At 43.4% G+C, this 18,900-nt stretch overlaps 3 protein-coding genes across 7 annotated transcripts; 1 reads left to right on the forward strand and 2 right to left on the reverse strand.

The window, feature by feature from the left end:
- Window positions 1-20: 20 nt before the first annotated feature.
- Window positions 21-4,849, reverse strand: LOC113030066 (uncharacterized). Its single transcript, XM_080309070.1, has 7 exons — window positions 4,731-4,849; window positions 3,405-4,038; window positions 3,245-3,316; window positions 1,669-1,737; window positions 1,488-1,565; window positions 1,225-1,293; window positions 21-1,124 (listed from the first exon to the last, which is right to left on the reverse strand). The coding sequence occupies exons 2-7, from the start codon at window positions 3,490-3,492 to the stop codon at window positions 172-174; spliced, it is 1,329 nt and encodes a 442-aa protein (XP_080165196.1). The 5' UTR covers window positions 3,493-4,038; window positions 4,731-4,849; the 3' UTR covers window positions 21-171.
- A 684-nt stretch (window positions 4,850-5,533) lies between these two features.
- rab33ba (RAB33B, member RAS oncogene family a) lies at window positions 5,534-9,303 on the forward strand. Its single transcript, XM_026181179.2, has 2 exons — window positions 5,534-5,999; window positions 8,666-9,303. The coding sequence occupies exons 1-2, from the start codon at window positions 5,772-5,774 to the stop codon at window positions 9,158-9,160; spliced, it is 723 nt and encodes a 240-aa protein (XP_026036964.1). The 5' UTR covers window positions 5,534-5,771; the 3' UTR covers window positions 9,161-9,303.
- Window positions 9,304-12,417: 3,114 nt separating this feature from the next.
- Window positions 12,418-18,899, reverse strand: LOC113030099 (uncharacterized). Of its 5 annotated transcripts, none has more exons than XM_026181228.2 (6): window positions 17,642-18,899; window positions 17,422-17,481; window positions 16,423-16,554; window positions 15,124-15,270; window positions 13,530-13,584; window positions 12,418-12,913 (listed from the first exon to the last, which is right to left on the reverse strand). In XM_026181228.2, exons 1-6 carry the CDS (start codon window positions 17,804-17,806, stop codon window positions 12,807-12,809), a joined length of 666 nt encoding a protein of 221 aa, XP_026037013.1. In that variant the 5' UTR covers window positions 17,807-18,899; the 3' UTR covers window positions 12,418-12,806. The 5 variants fall into 5 exon arrangements, with proteins under 5 accessions (XP_026037013.1, XP_026037006.1, XP_080165209.1 ...); XM_026181221.2 differs by having other exon boundaries at window positions 12,418-12,916; XM_026181254.2 differs by having other exon boundaries at window positions 12,712-12,913; window positions 13,480-13,584.
- Between the last annotated feature and the right edge of the window lies 1 nt (window position 18,900).

Raw genomic sequence — 18,900 nt, forward strand, 5'->3', positions numbered from 1 at the left:
CTCCACTCGCCTCAGGCAGTGGAACGGGTCCACTGGTACCAGTGGTAGCCGGCCTTTTCCACTCCTGCATCACTGTACCTTTTGGCCATTCCCTGGTACATGGTTCAGTCTGAGACCTTTCTGTCTCAGACTGAACCATGACCCACGAAACACTCAGCCAGTTTTCATTCATTATGTAATAACTGGACATGACCCCAGATGCCAGCGTGACTTTTCGTGCCACCTTCCTGGTGTGGTCAGACCTGAAGATGTGGCCTGGAGGAGTTTGGATATGACTGGATGTTGACGTCGGAATTCGTCGAGCAGGCAGTCAGTCAGGTAATGGCTGGACACAGAAACACCACACCAGGCATGTGGGTCTTCATAAGACCTGAACTCCTGTGGCTTATTTTCCTTCCTCAGGAACTTCCCAATGGTCCTCTGTCCATGGGCTCCTGCCTCAGAATCCCAGACCGATTCTGTGGCATGGAGGTACGCCAGGTGAGCTCGCTCGTACTTGAGGTGCATGAGTTCATTTAATTGTTTTGCAATATCTGCTGGAGATTTCCCAGTCCTCCTGAGCTTATCCATAACAGACTTGCAGATGGCCTTTTTATATGTAAGAAAAGCAGGGAGAAGGTTGGTAAACCTTTTGGGCAGTTTCTCCAGCCATCGTGGATTGTCAGCAAACCAGTTCCTGCGACAAGCCCTGCAGCAGAGTCGTGAGGACAGGATGTAATACTGACCACTGGTGCCAACAATTACTCGTGGCCTGCCCACACCAGCAGAGACCACTTGTGAACCAAAGCAATCATGGAGACATGGCAAGATATAATTGTTTCTTAACCTGACCATGATAGCACTAACACTCTCAGGTTGGAGAAGAAGGCTGAAGAAGGGGTGGAGCTGGAAGAAATTTGGCGATGGTAGGTCAGCCACTGTATCTATGAGCTCAGGCTGTGGAGGGAGACGCCAGAGTGAAGTCGCGTTCCCTGCGTGACGCACTGGTCGAGACCCAGGCCACAGTCCAAGGTCCTGAAGCTCAGTCTTCATCCACAGCTGCTGGTGAGTAGAACAATTCCAGCTGCTGAGGTCATACTCATAACCAGCCACTGGAACTGGAACAGCTGGCTGAGCTGAAGGATCTGGGATTGAAACGTAAATATTTGACAAAACAGTGCTACTCTTATATTGTTACTGTTGGAATACACAGAAAAAAATAAAAGACATGCAGTATACGCTCACCATCTTCACTGCTGTCTTCAAAAGTCAGCACTTTGCACACAGATGTGGAAGCAGCATCTGTACTCGGTCCTGAAACAAATGAATGCAGTCATTCTGTAATTCATTTGTGCAAATTATGAGCAAGATGACAAAATGTAACCTGAGCGTGAATAATATGCTATCATTAATGATCTATGCTTTAAGCAGACGTTTAACTGAACATCAACTGTAAATGAAAATAGAGAGGGACCAGGATTTGACTCAGACCTTTCTGTTTCACTGACCTGTGGTCTCCTTAAGTAGAAATGCCAGCTCCTGTGGGAGGGGCGCAGGTGACTTCCTCTTCACACTTGAGGCTGCACCTACAGGTATAGTAATCGAAAAGAGTAATGGAAACATTTTTTTACTCTAGACACAATAAACAGAACATTTAATTATATGAAAAACATTATAGTTGTTTTGTACCATCGGCTGATGATGCCTGAGGTTCTGCAGTTGTACTGGACGGTGGTATGGACAGTGCAGCAGATGGAACTACAACAAGAAAACGTGTCAGCAGCTTCATAATTTACACTGTATGTGAGTGTTGCTGTTAGTAGGAACTCACACATCCATACTCTTACTTCTCCTGTTTCTCATTGCAGAACAAATGTAATTTATTTATATGCAACCGAGATGCCAAACCAAATCATTTTAACCTCTTCTCATCGAAGCAGGAGGAGCGGTATAAGTCAGTGAACAACATGCATTCAGGTGTTAGTAACTACTGCTACTTGTTTTTAACACATTCATAGAGAACAAGAACACATACTCACCCTTTGTGGTTGAGTCCTCAGGACAGTTAGCATAATGCCAGCTGTTAAGAAATATATTCTAAAACACTTCTTCAGTAAAGACTCAGAGAAGAGAAACACACAGAACTTCTTGCTAGCAAGGGCAGCCTCCAGACTGAGAGACTCGCGCTGAGAAACTGCCCCGGTCTTTATTTATACTTCAGTGAGCGTTTGTTCCTTACATTGGAATGTGGAGGTGTGTGTGTGTGTGTGTGTGTGTGTGTGTGTGTGTGTGTGTGTGTGTGTGTGTGTGTGTGTGTGTGTGTGGTCAGAGTGTGGCCCCATAAACAACTTCCCTAAACCTGCTGGTCTCGAAGTCCAGCAGTTCATCAAACCAAAAAGCACTTAGACTAAAACTGACATAGCTACGTTAATCCTACCGTAAAACAATAAGACAAGGTACGACCTCTCCCATGATCCTAGGATGTGGGGGTGAACACCCTAGAATGTTACAGACCTCCTAGGATGAGACATTCTTTCAATATGCCACCAACTATATACTTCTACACACAAATAATTACATGCAGCATTCTACCATATGCAAACTTATATCATTAAAAGATTATACTGACTACTAAGTACAATTTTCCTATTAACACCAGCATACAACTATACTATTAGCGGAACATCGCCAGAACGTGGCCAGAACACACAAAACAAGAACAAGACAATATATAAAAGTTCAGGCTCAGCTTTGGAGAGCAATTATGGGTGACCATGGCTCAGGGGGTTGGGAAGCGTATCTGTAACCGGAAGGTTGCCGGTTCGATCCCCAGGCTCTCTGTCCTGGTCGTTGTGTCTTTGGGCAAGACACTTTACCCTACCGCCTACTGGTGTTGGCCAGAGGGGCCGATGGCGTGATATGGCAGCCTCGCTTCTGTCAGTCTGCCCCAGGGCAGCTGTGGCTACACCTGTAGCTGCCTCCACCAGTGTTGAGAGTGAGTGAATAGTGGCATTGTAAAGTGCTTTGGGTGCCTTGAAAAGCGCTATATAAATCCAATCCATTATTATTATGTAAAACAATTGTACTCCAGTTCTGAAACCTTTCATTTGAAAACCTGTGTTTGCTCCTGAAGCTCCTCTGGGTGTGGACCCTGCTGCTGCTGGCACAGTGACTAGTTATACAGAGACAGAGGACAGGGACATATGAGACAGAAACAGACTTAGCAATTATCGCTTCTGACATTTAGTAATAACGCAGTACTTACAGCTCTGCACGTGTAGTTTTACAGGTGACATGCTCAGCATTGCGTCCTCCAGGTCTTTATCCTCATCCATCCCTATGATGCGGGCAACAATTAGATAAATATATAATGAACTTATATTTCACATCAACACTGTTATTAAAATATTATTAAAACAACTTACCCAGGGGTTTAGTTGGAGCATTTGTGGAAGCAGGCGCAGACTGCTGCAGCTTATGCATCCGTGTTCCTTGACTGCAGCTCTTCCTCATGATAAGGTCTGCATAGCCGTCACCTCTGCCGTCCCAAATCTCCTTCCAGGTGCTCTTGGCTCATGAGCCAAAGCCAACCAGCTGATCATCCTCAGAGGCTTCTGCAGCAACACTCACTCTGCTGGCCTCATAGTCCAGAAGAGCTTTTATCTCTGCAAAGCTGAGGGTATACTGTACAAATGAATGCAAGCTCTCCTTGCCATGCCCTTCTTCCACAGAGGTCCCTGCAGCCTCTTCCTTCTGGAGATCTTTGATCAGGTACATGGTGTACCCGACATCATTCTCCAGAAGCCACCGGAAAGATTTCCCTTTATATTTTCCAAACTGCAGGATGTACTCTCCCTGCACTTCCTTCATGTTGGAGGCATCGCCTCCTCTCTGATAGATGACAGTCAGAGCATCGTCTTCCCTCACAGGTGCAGACTTGTCCTGAAGCTTGGGGTCATTTTTAATCCGTCGAGCTTCTTTTGACGAGGTATCCAAGTGGCCTCTTGCGGAACGCCACAGAGATTTTCCCTGGATATGGCGCAACAAACCTTTGTGCATCTTGACATGCAGTGAAAAAATAAACAATTATATTAAACAAAATTGATTCCAAACAGAAACAAAGACATTCCAGGTTATAATCTTGCTGCTTGGTTTAGACAGCAGGATGCAGGAGAACAATAAAGAGACACAATTTGAAAGAACATTGACAACATTTGCGATAAAATTGTTTTTTCCTCCAGGTATAACAAACTGTTCTGTCTGTAAATAAAAACCTTTCATGGTTGAATGATTATCTGCAAAATTTGTGGTAACTGCTTAGCAGTCATGGCACATAAGAATTGCTGGTAGATTATCAACATATCTATTTAAGCTATCGTGTTTATTCATACACGAGTGGGCATTGCTCATGTTAGAGAGATATCAAGACAGACTTCCGCATTGATAAGATTACTGCCCATTACAAGATGAAAGCAATACATTTTTTAAGCAGGTTCAGTCATTTAGCATGTCATCTCATAACAAGCCACTTATCGGTTATTTAATTGTACCACATTATAGTAATGTCAGTGTCACAGCAGTCAGAAACCTACAAAGTTTATTTAACAGTAAAACACGTCAATGAAACACGCAATTTATTTAACTAAGCCATGGATGCTTCGTAAATGCAATCGCAACACGCCTATTACCTGTAATATACAGCTGTAAATGTATTCTGTTTGTTTATTCTTATTTCAAACGACGTTTCTTACCTTTGATCAATGAATGAGGAGCGTTGGGATGTGTTGCGAGAGTTGAGTTACTTGTTTTCTCTCCCGAAACGTAAAAGAGGAGATTTTTTCAAAGTGCCGCCGCATCTCAAACTCGCAACAGCGCCGGAAGACCGTAGTGGCCAAAAATATATCACACCCGTAGTGCTTTAGCGCTACCATAGAGAATGAATGGGAAACAGTTTAGGGCCGTTTAGCTAAACAAACCCAAGCATCGCGCGGGGGCATTTAGATTAATGTCCACAATGCCCCGAACCGCGCTTTCAGTCTGCCAAAAGCACATCCAATGTGCATTCGAGCTCGAATGGTCATTAAATAAAAAGATCAGCCACACTGATCATTTTATTAAAAATGAAAGAATTTAGACAGTTTTTAACTCTCAGTGATGCCGCAGTGTGTGTTTGACTTTGGGACCTGAAGCGGAGTCTGAACTCGGAAATTAAACCTAGTCCTTTTTTATGCTTTTTTAAAAAAACGAATACACGTAACAGTCAACTGTCTTCAGCTGCAGCAGAGTGGCGCAGCGGAAGCGTGCTGGGCCCATAACCCAGAGGTCGATGGATCGAAACCATCCTCTGCTATCTGTTTTTGTCCCTTCAAGATTTCTGACGTAATTCAGTGATCCCAATCTTTATGCATTTCCCACACAGCTCATGGATGACCGGTTAAATTCAGTGTCCTTTTTTAGTGATTAGAGGTTTCTTATATGAAGTTCATTTTTACATTATTTCTCACTGGACATGAACCTCACGTAAAATACAATCTCGCGAGACGCCACGTTGTTTGGACTACGTTGAACGTGTCTTCCTAGGTAGGCTGCGGATAGGAGTGTTTACAGGGATGCGCTCGTTTAGAGACAAAGATCAGTGTATACATTGACATTTTCTAAAGATGGCTCACGCAGCAGCTGCTCTTCTCGTCCTGTAACCGCCTGAGTTCAGACCGAGCAGTAGCTGCAGTGGAGCCTGATAACTGACAGCTAGTGGACACTGGGCCCAGAGTCGTCCAGCTCTTCGTTGTGATATGGCGGAGAGCGGGTCGTCAGCTGAATTCTCCAGCTCCCTGACGAGCTCCAGTCTTCCACCGCCGAGGACCCGCATCTTCAAAATCATCGTCATCGGGGACTCCGGGGTCGGGAAGACCTGTCTCACTTACCGCTTTTGTGCCGGCAAGTTCCCCGAGAAGACCGAGGCCACGATCGGGGTGGACTTCAGGGAGAGACTGGTCGAGATTGACGGCGAAAATATCAAGGTGTGTACTGCAGAGGAGCTTCATTGTTACACATCCAGTTCCTCAGGGTGTCTTGGCTGGACTTCAAGGTTCAACGACAACACAAAACGGTTTATGCTATATGGTGATTGACAGCTAGTGGCAGGTCTTATCAGTGGGCCTCTGATCAGGTCCACTGCAGCAGCTATGTAAAAAATGCCTTCTGTAGTACTTGGGACATGTTTTACTTCGACCTCACTGGATACCAACCCTGATGTGCAGGTCATTAGGATCATTTGGATGGTCACTTTGAAACAGCACTATTTAATCCTTGTTACAAGTTCTCATCTGTAGGCAAGTGATTACAGACTGTATATAAACGATGGACGTAGTCATCGTGACATCAGCCATGGGCACTTAATCGATATTAAATGAAAACCAACATTCAGAAGATCTAATTGAAGTACTCTTGCCCATCTTTTCTTTCTAAATTCTGTCTCCTTTAAATCATGTAGTGTTTTCCAGTTGAAGTCGGAATTTTCAACTCGTCCACGAACTGGCCAAAAGTCCTGTGATGTCATTTGTTGTGAACACCACAACAATGGAGGACGTTGAGCAATGATATACCTATTGCTTAGTCTATGGCTATTTGTCACATGTGGGGGCCACGTTGTTATTTATAAAGCCTCGTTGCCAGGTTTAAAAAATATATGTTACTATAAGGTAGACTTGTAGTCAAGACCGCCTAAACCAGGACCAATACCAAGACTTACCGAGAGGACAGACGCACGCTCCACTTGACTGTCGCGTCTCTCACCCTCTCTGTTTTTCACATAATGATATTATCCTATATCCTCGCATGTGATTGGCCACAATATGGAGGGATTGGAGCACTATGTCGATCTGAGACAGCAAGACTGAGACAAGACCAAGACCACGTAAAAGTTTTCTCAAGACCAAGACCAGTCTCGAGACATCCAACTCTACTACAAGGTCATTAAGATAAGATGGGGCCTGATTATTTAAGACCTTGTATGTGAGGAGCAGGATTTTGAATTCTGGATTTAACAGGAAGCCAAAACAGGAGAAATCTGCTCTCTTTCTAGTCCCTGTCAGGACTCTTGCTGCAGCATTTTGGATTAGCTGAAGGCTTTCAGGGAGTTTTTAGGACTTCCTGATAATAATGAATTACAGTCGTCCAGCCTGCAAGTAATAAATGCACGAGCTAGTTTTTCAGCGTCACTCTGAGACAGGATATTTCTGATTTTAGAGATGTTGGTGCACATATTACACACAATGAAGAAAGCAGTCCTACATATTTGTTTGAAGTTTGTTTGAAGGACATGTCCTGGTCAAAAATGACTCCAAGGTTCCTCACAGCGTTACTGGAGGCCAAGGTAATGCCATCCAGAGTAAGAACCTGCTTATTTCTAAGATTTTTAGGAGCAAGTACAATAACCTCACTTTGATCTGGTTTTAGAAGTGGTGCCACTGACTAGCCAATATTTGGTATGCAGTCTGTTGACGTCACATTTTCAGACCACCTGGCTGGTATGGAACCCCAACCGAGAAGGTACTAAAAAGGTATCTTGTACCAGGTAGTACCAGCTAATGGAAAACCCTAACAACAGAGTCGAGTCGAGCCGACCGGAGTAGGTACTAGTGGAAAATGGCTATAGATAAGCATTACACAGTCACTGACCATGCAGGAAGACAAGCGTATAAAAGAATGTTAATCGAGTTGAGTAAAATGTTCTGTCAATTGTGATTCTAATTTTTTTTACTGCACTCTACTGCCTCAACAGTTTGGTCCACACCATGTTGATTTTGTCTGTACAGTTGTGAGCCTGTAAAGAAGGAAAGGTTGCTGTTGCTAGCTTTGCTAACATTAGCCACTCTTTACAAACGAATCTGTTTTCAGTAATATTTACAAAGTGCCACACATTCCTACAACATTTAAAACATGACTTGATTATCAAAGATTTTAATGGCTCCTAAATCCACTCAAATGTATGTTTGTGTGGCCAATGTTTAACCTCGCCTACTCCACTGCGCTCACTTTAGAACAATGTACCACTTAATCTGACCTTTTTTTTTGGGGGGGGGGGGGGTCTTTATAAGAGAAAGAACTTTGAACACATATTTAGACCAGGTATTTCAGTTAATGAGCTAGCTGCATCAATGATCTGCACAGATATTTGGATTTCTGTGTTGCATAAGTGTGATCGTAAAGGGCTTCATTTGCTGTGGCTGCACAATTGCAGGCACTGCACTACAGGAGTGCCAGCGACACATACGTCATCATAGGAAGTAATACAATAAGAACAGCTGCTGTGGTATCTCCAGTTGGCAGTTAATTCAGTTAACTGGCATTAACAATGACAGCCACATTTCAAGACTAACTGACTCTTCCCTAATTTCTAATACTGATGCACAGATCATGAGACCTGCAACAATGTAGAAACAGTGTGTCAGTGTTGTGTTTGTAATGGTTTTTGGCTGACAGTAGAACTTAGTGACACAATAATATGGATAAAAACACAGTTCTAGTTTGGACTGTTCTAACTAAAACCACTTGGAGCAGTCAGTAAGATTAGAAAAACGGTATAATAATAATAATCTTATTATAATAATGAATGTAATTTGTGAGTAAATGACATCACTGCTTGTCTTCTGGCAGGATTTCACTTCTGTATTGTCTCGTACAGATCCAGCTGTGGGACACTGCAGGCCAGGAGCGTTTCAGGAAGTCCATGGTGCAGCACTACTACCGCAACGTGCACGCTGTTGTCTTTGTCTATGACATCACCAACGCTGCCAGCTTCCACAGCCTCCCTGCTTGGATCGAAGAGTGCAAGCAGCATGCACTGGGCACAGAGGTACCCAGGATCTTAGTCGGAAACAAGTGTGACCTCCAAGACTCCGTGCAAGTAAACACGGACTTGGCTCAACAGTTCGCAGACGCCCACTCCATGCCGCTGTTTGAGACATCTGCAAAGAATCCCAACAGCCAAGGAGACAGAAACTATGGAAATAGTGACCATGTCGAGGCTATTTTCATGACAGTCGCCCATAAGCTGAAGTCTCAGAAGCCCCTGGTGCTCAGCCAGCCCCCTGAGGCATCAGGGGGAACCATCAACCTAAACAGGGGGCAGGATGATGGGGGGGACGGGACCAGGAGCTGGGGCTGCACCAGCTGCTGAGATAGGCTAACGGAGAGGATAGAAGGAGACGAGCTCGGCCCAAGGTGGCTGATGGCTGATGAGGTTGGAGGCAGACGGGGCAGAGCGAAGAACGGATGTCAAAAAAGAGAAAATTGTTCTTAAAAAATGGCTTCACAATCAGAACAACAGATGAATGTTTCCAGTAGAGGATATATTAGTTCACTGCTTGTGCTTAACTGACTTATAACCATTTGAGGCAGTATGTGACTGTCTAGGATTGGCAGGGTTCACGGAAATGAACGGTGCCAATGAATGATTGGAAAACTGGGGCCAAAAATCTGATATTAAATCAGTAATTATTCGTTTAACTCCTTCAGTAGAGGCAGATATGTAGGGTCAAAATAACAGAGCACTTTACAAAGTAATGCACTACATGCCGTTTAATTAGACTGTATGTTAGAAGAGCGGTGTCACTGTGGTATTATAATGTTTGTAGACTGCATTATCTTAAAGGTGTTGGTCATGTTATCTCTGCCCCCCTCGTGGGTGTAACACTCCACAGGTGGCTGGTTTTAGTTGTCTCATCAAAGGCTCCATGTGAAGTTTGCATCTAAATAGTATTTTCACTCTTTGTTTATGTTGAGTGTGAATATGCAGATGCAGTATTCTGAATATTTCACATGGGATCTGGTCTTCCCAGTCCACAGTCTATGTTTCTATTCTGGGACACCATCAGACTAACTTTTCTCAAGTAACACTACATTTAATTCTTTATTCCTGGGACTTTGAATTTCCAGTGTATCCCCTCTGTTCATACACTTTCTTCTGATTGGTCGCCCTCCAGAAGCTGAGGGTGTTTTTGCTGAACTGCTTGCTTTCTTAGCTTGTTATCACCATTAATGCTAAAGTTAATTATAAGAAGCAGAAACGGGCGCGTGCTAGCAGAGTGTGCAGACCGTTAAAAACAGCGGCTACAACTATGAGTTGAAAACTTCACAGGGTGCCTTTAAATCCTGTTGCTTTTACTCCAGTGATCAAAAAATTGTCCACTTATATTAATATTCTGTGTGTAACTTAGTCATAACGAGTTCACTGAAATACTAAATTGGAATGAAATGCATGGAGGGAACAATATCCACATTATTGACTTTTTATAGAAAAAGTGGAGTTTTTTCCACTCGGTTTTGGGCTGATTCATTGAGTTATGGACAACCTTTCTTTTTCCTCCTACTATATGAACTTTATTATTATGCCGAAGTGAAGTTTGTTTAATATTAAGAGTAGATGGAAAGTAAAGAAGTATGATTACTTCAATGACAGTTTTACAGAGTGGTATCGTAAAGTTAAAGGCAAATTTTAGCTATTTGTCAATTATTAGGACAACCTCAAACCACAGCAGGGTCTGGGAGCATGTACAACAATCATGTGTCCATTATGACCAATTCATCACATCTTTTCCAGCCAAACAAAAAGATTCAACATCAAGTTCATGCCGTGATGTCTGCTACTGGCATCGCACCTAGTGAACCACTCCCGTCTGTGTCAGCTCACTTTTATTTTTACAGCTGAAGCTGCTTCAGAGAAAACGATATTAATCCACTTCCTGTTCCTCCTAACAGTGGGGGAAACTGCTAAGGTGTTTTCAGTGCATGTACAGTCATTGCTAACCACAGCTACCAGTAGATATACTTGGTACTTAATGTCCTGATAAATGTCCCAGGGAAGCACAAAACCATCCACATAATTACGAGACAACTCAAATTTGTTTTTTGAGCAAAATCTTTGCTAATAAATTGTTTGTAAACGTAGCATTAGCATTAGCGGACAGTTAACAAATGGTATTATCTTTCGCACCTTTACTGAAACATTGTGCCAATAAAAGGTGAGGAAATGATCAAGTCTTTTTCATGTCAGGCCTTAATATAGCTCCTCATAATTGGAGCTAAAATATCCAGGAAATCATGGCTACCATCTAGCTGCTAATCTAGTTTGCTAATTTCCTCTGTTTTTGTTTCACTATGTATGTACAGTCTGTGTGCAGCAGTTGTTATTATTAGGCCTTTAAATGAACCTTTGTATACTGCAATAGAGTACCACAGTCTGAAAAGAGCTAGCATTGTTTCACTCTCTTTTCTCCAGGTTTTTGTTTTTGAATGGATTTGCTTCCTGAAACAAGATCTGTAGTTTTCCTATAACATAAAAACTGGGACTAAATACCCTGCTGATGAACACTGAGATTGTGGCATTGCAGAAGTTGCCAGGAATATAAAATGTAACAGGACCTATAGCTTAATAAATACATTTAAATACATTTTTGTTAAGATATCGATAAATCTTGAAAAACCTTTGGCTTTTTGAAACATTTTAGATTGATGCTAATGTTCTAAGATGCCCCACAAAAATATGGCGCTATTGCTTTTCCAATTCCTAATCTTGTCTGTAATTCAGGAGCAATGACATATAAGGAATGTGCTCAGTCAGTCAAACGGGAACCTTTACGGGACACCTGATGAAGGATTGACACCTTGGCTAGCGTGACCTAGAGATGTGAATCTGCTCTGGAACCACCTCCAAGAGGACAGTTCATCAAAGGGTTAAATACCCGGGACTCAAGTTTTAAATAGTTTTTTCTTTACAAAAAAGGGAAAATTAACTATCAGGCAAATTGTTATTGCAGACATTGCGCTGACCTTGGATTTCCCTACTTCATAGTGCGTCGCTCAGGTGTCTTAACATGTGGAGTAATGTCTACATCCGCTACTTAGATTACACATAAGCTTGTGATATAATACTAAGCATGTCTGGCAGCATTCTACAATAAATGCCATCATTCCGTCCACAAGCAGCGACGGCCCCTTTGCTGGTGTCCATAGAGTCATTTTGTGGCTTTGTGTCAGTTTGTGCATGTCTGACCACAGCTGGTACACTAGAGACACACAGTAAATGAAAACACCACTTTCTCTCAGGACTTGCTGTTCACAGCCCAAGCATCTGTGGAGCCTGTCAGTGATGTGACTGGAATGGGGGGGTGGGCACTGCGTGGCTTTTAATTGTTGTGGGCTCGGCTGCTTTTTTCTGTTCGCAAAGTGTCCTTTGTTTTCATTCCAAGTCCGCCTTCACACTGGGCTCTACTGTAACTTCCTTTGGTTTACTTTTGTTCTTTAAAGATGCAAGACAGGATTGCTGTATATCTTACTGTAAATGGGCCGAAAGAAATGAATTAAATCCATTAAACTGGTGGAGAAAAAGGGAGATTCTGTGGTTTTATGTGCAATAATGTTTCAGCTCTCCAACAGTTCAGTCCAATTTGTATTTAATGCATACATATCAAATATATTAAGTCAGAGCAAAAGTCATTCACACAGCGTAAAAAGAATTAAACATGAAAGTACTGACACGACGCACACACAGGTGTTCAGGCTTTGGCAAGTTTAAATGAGTCTGACTGTGGAATTGTGAGGCCATTAACCAAAAGAAACTCCCACAGCGCAACAATTCGTGTCTCTCCAACAGATCTGTAAAAAGTCCTGTTTTTCAAGACTTGGCATCTTGAGCTTCACTTGAATTATGTAATTCCGCCTCTGCCTGTGCTCAGAAGTAAACCCATAGACTTTAGCTTTAAATATAATGAACCTGCAGTCAGAAGGAAGCAAGCAGGAGTATGAAGTCCCCAACAGGCATGGTGTCAGGTCAGTCTGCTGTATGGGGGCAGGTTGGAGGAACCCTCCTCTTCTTCTGGATCGTCTTTGTGAGTCGTTTGAGCTGGAGAGTTAAACAGCCTGTTGTCTCCTCCTGCTGGACACACATGAGAACTTCATTACAGGACTGCTGAGAGTTGGACAACAAAAAACAGAAACACGGGCGAGACTTAGGTCCCCTGAGTTTGTGGTGCATAAAGGCGCGACTAGTTAATGGGTGGGACGTTTATTAGAAGTCTCTGGATCATAATGGTGGCCCGCTCAGCCTATGTTGTTTGGCATCAGAAAAACGATGCTGTTGTTTTGCAGATTAGATTCAAGCCCCTCCCACAATGCTTCATGTGACAAGTACAAGAAAAAAGATTAATGAATATGTTTCAGAGGAAGAGTGCTCATGCTACTTCCTTTTACCACTAGAGACCAATCAGGCACACTGCTACACAAACCTGACAGAGCAGCACACTAATGTGGATGCCCCCGTGACCTTTGAACCTGCTGCTTCATTGTACATGATTGTCTCATTCTCTGTCAGAGGCTTCATGGTGAGATTTCCTGAGTAGTGTCTGAAATTTCTTTCTTTGTTATCATTGTTTGGTGATAAAACACCAACACACACTTAACCTAAATCCACCACATTAAAATGTTATATGCTGGGTTCACCTTGATTATTGAGAAAATTTCCTAACACAGGATCCACATTTAAAGCTTACTCTGCAAAGTGCACATCTCCGTGTCCCCGGGATCACACTGAGGAACCAGGCTCTCCTGAAAACACACACACGACACATAGTGAACAAACTGAAGTGAAAACAGAACATCCAGGTGTGGCCTCGTGAGAACCCCACTGTGATTATGTCACACTGGTTAGTAAAGGGTTTTTTTAAAGACGTCACCAGCTTGGTTTTAGGAAACTGGACATGAGAACCAAGGGGTGGACCCAACTAAGAAATGAAGACACGCTGGACTTATATGGCAGCAACCTGACAACCACAACGCCCACCCTTAATCATATCTGGCCTTAATTGCCTTGTTTACTCCAACTGGAACCATCATTTTGAAAATAATCATAAGACGCGTATGATAAGATAGGCTTTATTAGTCCCACAGTTGGGAAATTCACAGCACTTTGTAATGAGACGTTAAACTAATCAGAGAGCGCTTGCTGATATCGCACAATCAATAAACCAGCTCAAACAGCTGGGCCATTTTCCTGCAAACATTTAGGATCCGCTTCATTAGGTACGCCTGTCCAAAGCCCTTTTGATGTAAATGTATAGTGTGCTGCACTTCCCTGTTGATGCCAGAGATCAGAGCCAGACTATTTCAATCTGACACTGATGCAACGTGAACTCAAATAAGCACCCGTTATGACCAAGGTGTGGCGAAGAGAATCTCAGAAAGCACAGCCTTGTTGAACTTTGAATCAAACGGGCTAAAGCAGAAGACGCCGTTGGGTGCTGCTCCTATGAGCCGATCAGGTCACAGTGACTCACCAAAATGTTATCAACTGCGCACGGCTCCATCCTGGCTTTCAGCTGCTCCTCAGGATGCTGGTGCCACTTGTAATGGTGGAGACACTTTTGGAGACTCGTTATAAATGAAGCTGACCATGTCGTCTTTCAGTGTGCTCATCTTCTGATGGCTGCACAGCGTCACAAAGCTCATCTCAAACAGCTCAGTAACACCGAGTTCGCTGCACTCAAATCACCTCCACAGTCACCACACCTCAATCCATTACAGGGATGTGGCAGAGTGGGAGATTTGCATCAGGGATGTGCAAATGGCAAATCTATAGCAACTGCTGCAACTGTCAGTATGGACCAAAATCTGCAGCATCTAGTCTGGAAACATGCGGAGCTATGCTGGAACTAGCAAGCTGTAACTAATATTTTAGGCTAATGTTAGCAGCTCCTTAGTGAATGTGGACAATCCTACGAAAACAACCATAGGTAGCTTCTTTTTTTGTTTAAATCTGTGTGGCAAACACATTTAGTCCTGACCCGTGTCTTTGTCCAAGTATGTTTGCAACATAAAAACATTCTGCACGTGTTATTAGTTCATGTTTTTCTTTAGTTAAAAACCAGAGTCGTCTTCCTCTGAAATACACTGTTACTCATATTTTAATGTGAGGGTTATCATGTTGCTTTAATCTTAGCGTTTTCAAATGAAATCATGACTTTCAGGGTTCTTGTTCCTTACAATTACAGCACATTAGAGTAAATTTGACCTTTGTGTTTTTTGTTCATTCTAAATAAATAATTTGAGATGAAAACATGTTATGATTTTTTACTATGCTGTCCTTACCAGTCCAGTTCTGGCATCATAGCAGGCACACAAGGGGATGCTGCGACAGCCCATGTAGCCGATGACAGAGGAGAAAACCAGGCTGATGGCGCAGGTTAGCAGGATGGTGGCGTTGGCACCTTTCACCATCCGATGAAGCACAAACGTCTGTGCAGGGAGACGAACAATGTTACAGCCATGAAGTGTGTGTGTAATAAAGAAATGGGGGGAGATCAGAGTGAAATTATCTCTCTAAAACACCAGCACCGAAACAAAAAGCTGCACATTTATTTATCCCTCCATGTGTTGGACATTTTTGTTACACATTTCAGCAAACTACCCAAAAACAAAACAAAACTGGAAAGCCACAAGACATGTTTGTGTGTAATCAACTTCCATGAACTGTGGATAAGTCTGCATATATAGAGTCGTACAAAGGAGGGCATATAAAAAACATCAGGATGTGACAGACAGGCAGCACTGACGTCCCACATCCTTAGCAGCAACACCAACTCACACATCCATGCTTCATCCTAGTGTCTGCACTACTGCGAAACAGCTGGCCAGAAGTGCTGCTGATGTGAGTCAAGATCACATCAGGAGAGCGCATAGCAAGGTTTCCCTCTCCAATAGGACGCCTCTGACATTGTTGGAAGATGTGAGCTTAAAGGCATGCTAACATGAGCTGCTGGTAAATATGTAAATCATCAACCCACTCAGAGGAACAGAAAAACAACAACAACAACAAAAAACCCCAAACATGGAATTTGATTCGTTTGTTTGCTGAACAACATTAATGTGTCAGGACATTCAGAAAGGTTATGCTAGGTTCCTGCACAAGTAACTGTGCAGGAGATGCAGGGGACCAGTGTCACATCTAAAATAATTGGAGACCTCCGGAACATGATAAATGGACCTGTTCCTATAACACTTTCTACTCTGAGCACTCAAAGCAACTTGCCTCATTCACCCATTTGCACAAGCACTTCTTATCTAACATTCACACACATTCACACTCCGATGGATGTACTGGAGAGCAACCTGGGGTCAGTATCTTCCCAAAGGATATTTGGCATGCAGACTGGAGCAGACAGGGATTGAACGTATTTTCCTGAATGTTTCAACCACTTTACCCCTGCAGATGATCTTGAGAAGTTAAAGTTCCTGAAACTCGTTGTGTAAAAGCACCTCAAGCTGGTCATTCACAACAGCAGGACCTGTTAGTTCTTGATGAAATGCAACCAGGTCTTATTTACTACAACTGACTTCGTCAAGAAATGAGTCACTGATTAAAACAGTGATTGTGTGTGTGCAGGTTACCACTTCAGGACTGTTGTGGTGATGGAAGACCTCTTTATCCTCCTGCCCATAGGTGAGGGTCAGACAGGAGTAACTTGATATGATGATTGCGGCCAAAACAGACAGGCCTGAGGCCACCACCATCACACTCACCTGAGGACAGACACACAAGTTCAGCCAAAGAAAGAGGACTCTGTGCTTATGTGTGTACGACTACCTTTTAATGAAGCCAAGTTTGAGTTTCAAACCATTGGAGAAAGGACATTTTTAGAAAGTGAATACAGTCTGGCTGGTTCTTACAGCGCTCCAAAGAGCTGTGTGAGTTTTGTATTGGTTTAGAATTAGGTGTAGGGCGGGGTATCGGTTTGTTAGAGTTCGATTAGAGAACATGTTGTCTGAAGAGGAAAATAAATTAAGTACATCATAAACTTTCTTCTTCCACACTGGACCATCTGCATCTACCTCGCCTGGTCCCTTGCATCCTTGACCATCATAATCCAAATAATTTATTTTTAGTCCAAAGCCCTGTTGATGGACTGAACAGGAACCTGCTGGTGGCAGATTTAATATGTAAACATTAGCAGGTTGGCAGGTGAGGAAAGGCCCAAATCCAAGTTTTAACCAGAGGTCCTTAAACGGTTCTTTATTGTGACAGGGCTGCTGAAGTAACACCCATCACACACTTGTATCTGTGTGAAGTTTCACTGGCTGTAGTGCTCAGAGTGCAGTGTGGGGGCCAAACATAACAATGGTGGCCAGGCATCAAATAACAGATGAGTTCAGCAAAGGTGCATGGTTGGCCTTTAATGCGAATGTGAGAGATGCACCAACACCTTAACTAAAGTACAACTCTGAATTTACTCCTCCTACTTTGCGGAATCTTTTTATCTTTATTTTCTTGTTAGTTGTGTTACTTGTTATTTTTGTTTGCTTGTTTTCCAGAGAAACGGACACGGTCATTCATTCTAAAAGTCCTGCTGATGTTATCAGTCAAGAATAAATGGCAACCATCACACTGACCAGTACTGGGTTCTTCCTCTGGGAGGCAAACAGCGCCAGCACACCTGGAGAGGCCATGATCTAAAGAAAGTGACACAGTTTAAAACAGTGCTTAGAAGAAAAGTGATGACAAAACAAGGATCCTAGCGGGAGATCTAAGTGACGAAACCCGTTTAGTTTTATACCCGAACAGGCAGGTGTCCTGCGGGTTTGTGTTATACTGAATGCCCGTTAGTCTCACCAGTCCTCCCCACAGCGGCGTCCTGGTGGTACTCAGCGGAGTGTCCTTGCGAAAAACAGCGTCCATGAGCCCGCAGACCACACAGAGACCAGCACAAGCCACCTGGAGGATACCGAGGCCGAGCACGCCCTTCTGGTTAAAAATAAAGTACCTGTACCGGTCCATGTCCGGGTGCTAACCCGACGCAAAGCACCCTGAAGTCCTTCGTGTGCCAACTCTGGTCAGAAGAAAAGTGGAGCTGCTCGACGGTGGAAACCTGAAGTTACTTTGATGCTCGCAGCGGCTTTCAGAAACATGAGTCCCGCTACCGACACCTGTGTCGTTGTTGTTCTCGTCCGACGGCCCTTTTATCGGGTAAAGTGAATCTTCCGGGCACTCGACGGATCTCGATGTTGGTTCAGCAGGTAGGAAGTTTATCCATTAACCTGTGCCCGGCGGCAGGTGGAGAGCAGGAAGGGATTTCCGAGTCCAGAGTCTGGACCGTGGGCAGCCAAGCCCCACCCTCACTGCAGGTTTAACACGCACACCGTGGAAGCTCCTGACCTTAAATCCAGCCCTGTCCTTTCGGCGTGGAGTGTCCGTGCTCTCCACGGTCCAAAGACTTTCAGCCCTGCGACCGGCCCGGTCTCCTAAGCTGCACAACGATGGGCAAAACCAGGAACGAAAATGGATGGACTCTGAAAACAGCGATCCTCTCAACTGTGTGGACTTTTGAGCCACGATAATCAATTAAATCGATAAGACACGTTGCATAGAAGAAGCTAGGCTTTTCCCTGAAATAAAACTTGCTTTGGAGCCCCCAGACTTTCCCGATTTAGACAACATTTTGATCCATCTCTCATCTCTGTCAGGTTAATGGTTATTGCACAAGTAGCTTTATGGAGAAGTTTACAGAACATTGTTTTGCTGCAGTAAGAAGCTGTTCTTGTACACCGTGAGTGTGTGTTTACAGGTTATCTTTAAGATCTTGATCATGATTTTCTTTGTGATATCTACACCTAATCCACACGAAACAAACCTTTAGGATCCAAACAGTCTTTCTATTCGTGCACCTGTATGATGTCCGGCACACGGCTCTTATTACAAGTACGCAAGTAAACTGTGAATCACACAAAGCTAGAGTCAAGGAATAAAAATATGGAAGCCAAGATTTACTTTCATGTTTACCAAGTAGCCTCCTGGACATCTGAAACCAGAGCGGTGAAAACTTGTTTTCTTCAGTGACTGTATTTGTGTTTTTGTAAACATTAAAATATTAA

The sequence above is a fragment of the Astatotilapia calliptera genome, chromosome 2 (assembly GCF_964374335.1).
Source record: "Astatotilapia calliptera chromosome 2, fAstCal68.1, whole genome shotgun sequence".
Taxonomy (NCBI): domain Eukaryota; kingdom Metazoa; phylum Chordata; class Actinopteri; order Cichliformes; family Cichlidae; genus Astatotilapia; species Astatotilapia calliptera.

What these genes read in the sequence shown, in the direction of transcription:
- rab33ba (XM_026181179.2), top strand. Translation starts at nt 5,772, where the DNA reads ATGGCGGAGAGCGGGTCGTCAGCTGAATTCTCCAGCTCCCTGACGAGC. An exon ending in TTGACGGCGAAAATATCAAG is followed by an intron (nt 6,000 to 8,665) that starts GTGTGTACTGCA and finishes TGTCTCGTACAG; the next exon opens with ATCCAGCTGTGGGACACTGC.
- LOC113030066 (XM_080309070.1), bottom strand. Translation starts at nt 3,492, where the DNA reads ATGAGGAAGAGCTGCAGTCAAGGAACACGGATGCATAAGCTGCAGCAG. An exon ending in TGCTCCAACTAAACCCCTGG is followed by an intron (nt 3,317 to 3,404) that starts GTAAGTTGTTTT and finishes CCCGCATCATAG; the next exon opens with GGATGGATGAGGATAAAGAC. An exon ending in TCAGGCATCATCAGCCGATG is followed by an intron (nt 1,566 to 1,668) that starts GTACAAAACAAC and finishes CTATACCTGTAG; the next exon opens with GTGCAGCCTCAAGTGTGAAG.
- LOC113030099 (XM_026181221.2), bottom strand. Translation starts at nt 17,806, where the DNA reads ATGGACCGGTACAGGTACTTTATTTTTAACCAGAAGGGCGTGCTCGGC. An exon ending in ACCACAACAGTCCTGAAGTG is followed by an intron (nt 15,271 to 16,422) that starts GTAACCTGCACA and finishes CTCCCTGCACAG; the next exon opens with ACGTTTGTGCTTCATCGGAT. An exon ending in ATGATGCCAGAACTGGACTG is followed by an intron (nt 13,585 to 15,123) that starts GTAAGGACAGCA and finishes GTGTGTTTTCAG; the next exon opens with GAGAGCCTGGTTCCTCAGTG.